This window comes from Vollenhovia emeryi, unplaced genomic scaffold, assembly GCF_000949405.1.
Source record: "Vollenhovia emeryi isolate VEMERY1.0 unplaced genomic scaffold, V.emery_V1.0 DF941291.1, whole genome shotgun sequence".
Lineage (NCBI taxonomy): Eukaryota > Metazoa > Arthropoda > Insecta > Hymenoptera > Formicidae > Vollenhovia > Vollenhovia emeryi.
In genome coordinates, this window is record NW_011965075.1 from 1 (window position 1) to 5,608 (window position 5,608).

The 5,608-nt window shown below is 65.4% G+C and overlaps 1 protein-coding gene across 1 annotated transcript; it reads left to right on the plus strand.

The window, feature by feature from the left end:
- Positions 1–1,522: 1,522 nt before the first annotated feature.
- Positions 1,523–5,068, plus strand: LOC105571048 (the record flags this gene model as incomplete). The annotated part of the gene is made up of 2 exons (XM_012028516.1): positions 1,523–2,400; positions 2,451–5,068. Coding segments are annotated over exons 1-2 (3,496 nt in total), but the record flags the coding sequence as incomplete, so codon positions are not given.
- Positions 5,069–5,608: the final 540 nt, after the last annotated feature.

Here is a 5,608-nt window from a genome sequence, read left to right on the forward strand (position 1 = left end):
TATACACAGTAACATGGAAGGGCCACGCGTGATCGTCCTCGCCTACCCGCTCCCGAACCGTGTGCAGTGCCCTCGCTGCTACAAAGGCGGGGACGATTACGAACGCACGCGAGGGGAGTTTTGCGATCCGGCTCACCTAGTCAAACATCTTAATAAAATGCACCCGGGGGACACGGTCGCGTACGAGTGCTCGGTGTGCCAGTACCGGGGTAAATCCCGGTACCCCAAAAAAGATGTGGCCGCCCACTATGACCGCCGGCACTCGGTCCCCCGGACAGAGCCGGCGCAAACTTCTGGCACGGGAACGCCTCCGGTGCAGTCGCCCGCGCGCGGCAGGTGTGCCACCGATGGCACAGGTGCGCGGGCGGGGGGGCGCGCGCGCTTAGACAGCTGACGCTGGCGGGCGCGCTGTCGACGAGCCGGGGCCGCGCTTCGCGGCCACCTGGGCGCCCCACGGCCTCCCCAACGCCATCGCCACCGCCACCCATCACCACCAGGGCCGGATCCCCCTCATTCGCGGCCGTTACCGCGGCGTCGAGAATCAGCCCATTGACAGCCGGGGCCCGCGGTACGGTCGCCACGGGGAGCACCGCGCTGCGCAACAGCAGCAGCAGAACATCAGCAGCAGGAGCAGCCGCCGCGAGGACGCGGACTCCTCCTGGCCAAGTGCCAGCCTCCAATGGTCCGCTGGCCAGGTCGACGCGCGCTCCCCTCCGCCGTCTCCTTTCTACAACGCCATCGCCACCGGCAGACACCGTGGAGACGGCGGAGAGGAATAGGCGAATTTTAAGCCTCAGGCGTAAGTTGCCCGCCGCGCCACCACCACCACCCGCGGTTTCCGGCACTGGGGCCGGAGCCACGCGGCGGGCAACGCGCGCGTCGACCTCGATGCCGAGGGAGATTCCCACCAGGCCGGTGCGCAACTCCCCCCCTCCCCCGTCAACCCAGGTGACGGGGGGACCGTCCACCAGCAGGGGGGGAGAGAATAGAAGAATGACGCGGTCAACGAGCGTACCGGCCGTGAAGACGGGAACACGTCAGCGGACCACGCCGCCCCGACTCTCACCTATCGGGGAAGCACCACCCTCCCGTCGGGTCGCCACGAGGAGCCAGGCGAAGAGACCCGGCGGGCAGCAGGAAAGAACACCGCCGCAGCCCAGGGTGGTGCTAAGGAGGCTGAGCACGCCGACGTCGCAACAGGGGGGCGTATCACCGAGGACGGTGTCGACGCAAACGCCCCCCTCGGCAGGCCAGACCTCCCCCATTACAGCTTCGTGGGAGGTTCTGGCCTTGCCCGCCACACCACCGGACATCGTTGCGACGTCGGCCGTATTAACATCGAATACCACGATGACGGTGACGACAACGGTGTGCCGCAGCCCCATTATGTCAATGGGGCTGCCCACACCGCCGGGGGGAACGTCGCCCCCCCCCGCAGAGGACACCGCAGAGCCCTCAGTCCATCGGAGGGCTCTCTCCCGTCGCCGTGGAGGCTAGGAGGAGTCCCTTCACACCGACCACGATGCCAGTAAGGGCCATCGAGCGGCGGCCGGAGGACGCCAGCGTGGTGCTCCTCTCTACGGACAGCGAGGGGGAGGATATGGGAGGCCCGTGGAGGACGGTGCGCCCGGGGCGAAGGGCGAAGCGGCGCCGGCTCTTGAGCGGCGGCTCGCCCGGTGGCGAGATATCGGCCGCGGCGACGATAGCGCGCGCGTCACCCCCGCCCCCGCCTTTAACGCCGGCGAATTATCCGGAGCTGCCCCGAACACCATCCGCGGAGGGGCAGCCCTCACCAACTTTGAGGCCGGCGGCTGTGCGAAGCCGGCTTTCTCTTCCGAGGACGGAGGAGACTGGAGGAGACACGGTGGGTACTGACGCCATTCCCAGCGTCGCCCATCCGAGTGCTCCCGCGAATGTCCGCGGAGTCATGGGCCGTCCGCGCACCCGTGGGACCCGCGTACAGGCCTCCGGGGAGAGCGAGGCACCTGCGCGTCTTGTTTCCCCCATAGGGCACGGGAGGGCCCGCCGACAGAGGGGACGCGCCGACGCCCAGGCCGATCGGGCGCCCCGTCAGCCGGGCCCCGCCAACGCTCAAAGGCAGCGAAGGCGGGAATCCCTGGCTGTTCGGGACGCTCTGGTCGGGCGGGCGGAGGCAGTCGCGACGATTGCGGACTTGGAGGAGTTCGCGGCTTCGGTCACGAATTACTTCAAGGAGGAAGCAGCGTCAACCGCTGGCGGGGAGCCGTCCAGAGCCTCAGACCGTCCACGCCGGACGGGTCGGCCTCGAGGGCGTCGAGGGGCGGAGGCAGAGGACGCCGGACTAGGGGGCGCACAACGCGAGGGGGGGAGGGGGCAGCGCCGGCTGACCACCCTAATTCGGGAGAAAGACGCGGGGGCTGGGTGCGCGAAGCAAAACGCATTCAGGCCTTATACAGGCGGAACCGCCGCAGGGCGGTCCGCGAGGTGTTACAGGGCCCCGCTGACCTTTGCCAAGTGCCGAGGCAGCGGGTGTACCAGCACTTCCGCGGGCTGTACTGCGGCGAGGACCGCCTGGGCGACGCCGGTGCGGATGCGGAGCCAGCCGAGCCTGCCACGCCGGAGGACGTGGCGTGCCTGACGGATCCGTTCACGGAGGGAGAGGTGAACCGTCGGCTCCGGCGTATGACTAACTCTGCGCCGGGCCCCGACGGGCTCACCTACCGTGATCTCCGTGGTGCTGATCCCGGCACGCGGCTCCTGGCAGCGCTGTTCAACATCTGCGTCCGGCTGGAGGTGGTCCCCGCGTCTTGGAAGACCTCCAATACTGTGCTGGTGCACAAAAAAGGAGACCGCGACGATTTAGACAACTGGCGCCCCTTAGCTCTCGGCGACACCATGCCGAAGCTCTTCGCCGCCGTCCTGGCCGACCGTCTGACCGGTTGGGCTGTCGACCAGGGGAAACTTAGTCCGGCGCAGAAGGGATTCCTAAGGGGCGAGGGCTGCTACGAGCATAACTTCGCCCTGCAGGAAATCCTGACTGATGCCCGGAGGCGTCGCAGACAGGCGGTCCCGCACGCGACGATCCGCCGCGCATTCGTTCGAGCCGGTGTGCCACGGAAAGTCATAGAAATATGGCGATCCATGTACGACGATTGCACGACCCGGGTCAACACCGTGGACGGCTTCACCGCGCCCATCCCCATCCGCTCGGGGGTGCGCCAGGGATGTCCCCTGAGCCCCATCACGTTCGACCTGGCCATCGACTCGGTACTGCGTGCAGCCACCGCTGTCGGGGCCGGGTACGATCTGGGTGGGGCTACGTGGGCCGTGATGGCCTACGCGGACGACATCGCCTTGGTGGCCGACACGCCCGAGGGGATGAAGCGGCTTCTTGCCGCGATAGAGGACGAGGCTGCGTCGGCAGGTTTTAGGTTCAACCCTGCCAAATGTGCCACCCTGCACATCGGTGCGGGGCGGGCCGGCCGCGTCCTGCCGACGCGATTCGTCCTCCAGGGCCAAACGGTGCCCTGCCTGGCAGAGGGGGAGCCTTATCGGCATCTCGGTGTCCCTACGGGATTCTCGGTCGACCAGACCCCGTACTCCACGATCCGCGGGCTCCTTGAGGACCTTCAGAAGGTCAACCGTTCGCTCCTCACCCCGTGGCAGCGCCTGGAGGTAGTGTCCACCTTCTTACTGCCCAGGCTAGACTTCCTGCTGCGGGGTGCTGCCGTAGGTAAGCGCCCCCTCAAGGAGGCGGATCTTCAGATCCGTCGCCTGGCCAAGTCGTGGCTGAATCTCCCGCAGAGAGCGAGCGCGGAGGTAGTCTACCTCCCACCCAAATGGGGGGGCGGTGGACTCCTGCCGCTTTGCGACCTGGCCGACTCCTTGACCGTGGCTCACGCGTTCCGTATTCTTACGGCGGGTGATGCCGCGGTCCGGGGGCTGGCCTGGTCCTCGCTGCGGGGAGTGGTTCAGCGGCGAATTGGCCGCGTCCCTGAGCCTGAGGACATCGCGGCCTTCCTGTCAGGATCGATGGAAGGTCGGCTCAGGGGCGGGGGGGAGGCCTCCTTCTGGTCGGACGTTCGGAACGCCGGACGGAGACAATCCGAGAGGTTGTCTGTGCGGTGGAGATGGGTGAGGGAGACCGGGGAGATGACCGTGGGATGCCGGGGCCTCAGGGGCGCGACGGTGACTGTGCCACCAGGAGCTCGCTCCCAGGTGACACGCATGCGCTCGGCTGTGTCATTGTATTACCGTGAGACATTGGTCCGAAAACCAGACCAGGGGAAGGTGTTCGAGGTGTCGTCGCGTCATGCGGTGAGCAATCACTTCATGCGCGGCGGCAGCTTCACCCGCTTTGCCGACTGGCGCTTCGTTCATCGCGCCCGCCTGGATGTCCTCCCGTTAAACGGAGCCATCCGGTGGGGGAGCGGTGACCGACGCTGTCGGCGCTGCGGGGCGGAGCTTGAGAGCCTTCCCCACGTTTTAGGTCACTGCGGCGTCCATGCAGCCGCGATACAGCTGAGACATGACGCCGTCCTGCACCGTCTCTGGAAGGCTTGCCGCCTGCCAGGCGAGGTACGCGTGAACCGGCGGGTCGAGGGGGTCAGCGACGGGCTGACGGGGCTACGGCCTGATCTGGTGATCAGGCACGAGCCCTCGAAGTGCGTCGTCATCCTCGACGTGACGGTGCCCTTCGAGAACCGGGCCATAGCTTTCGAGGAAGCAAGGGCGAGGAAAGTCATCAAGTACTCCGCCCTTGCCGAGGAGCTCCGGTCTCAGGGGTACCGTGTCGAGGTGGCGGCTTTCGTCGTGGGCGCCCTCGGCTCGTGGGATCCGGCTAATGAGGGGGTGCTCGATCTCCTGCGCGTTTCTAAACGCTACGCGGGGATGATGCGCCGCCTCATGGTCTCGGATACCATTCGCTGGTCCAGGGACATCTACGTGGAGCACGTGAGCGGCGTACGTCAGTACGGAGCTCCTCCACCTCCTCCTGAGGACGGGAGCCTGGCCGAGCCGCCGCAGGCTATTCGCCGGCGTTGGCCTGAAGCGCTGCGCGGCGATGACTGCGGTGCCTCGCGAACGCTTAGTATGTATGCAACGTAATTGCGATGCGGGGCGGGCCTATTTGAATTGTAATCTCCGTTTTTACCCTGCGTCGGCCCGCCCCCGCCAAGTGTTTGAATGTCGCGTGTTTTTCTCCCGAGTGTGAATGCCGCGTATACGTATGTGTTGTCATTTTATACTGCCCGACTGCGTGTTCATTTTAATATTTATATTCTTGCCGCGCGTGCACTCCCAGTGTTTTTAATATTTTTTGACTCTGCGTGTTATTTATTTATTTATTTATTTAAATGTCTGTGATTGTCCACACTGGGAGTGGCACTACTTAAACTGTGATATAATTGCCCCCGTCTAGCAGCGGGGGCAATTAAATATTGCGTACCTGCGAGCGAGTGTGGGGGGCTGTGCTCCCCACACCGCGTTAGTTGTAGTGCCCACGAGCCGGGGGGGGCCTATTGTCCCCCGGCCATGAATTATTTAGTTGGCGCGCGGCCTAACGCCGCAATCTTTGTACTTGTACCCCGGGGGGACCTGTCCCCCTGGGGAAATTAATTGAAAATAAAAG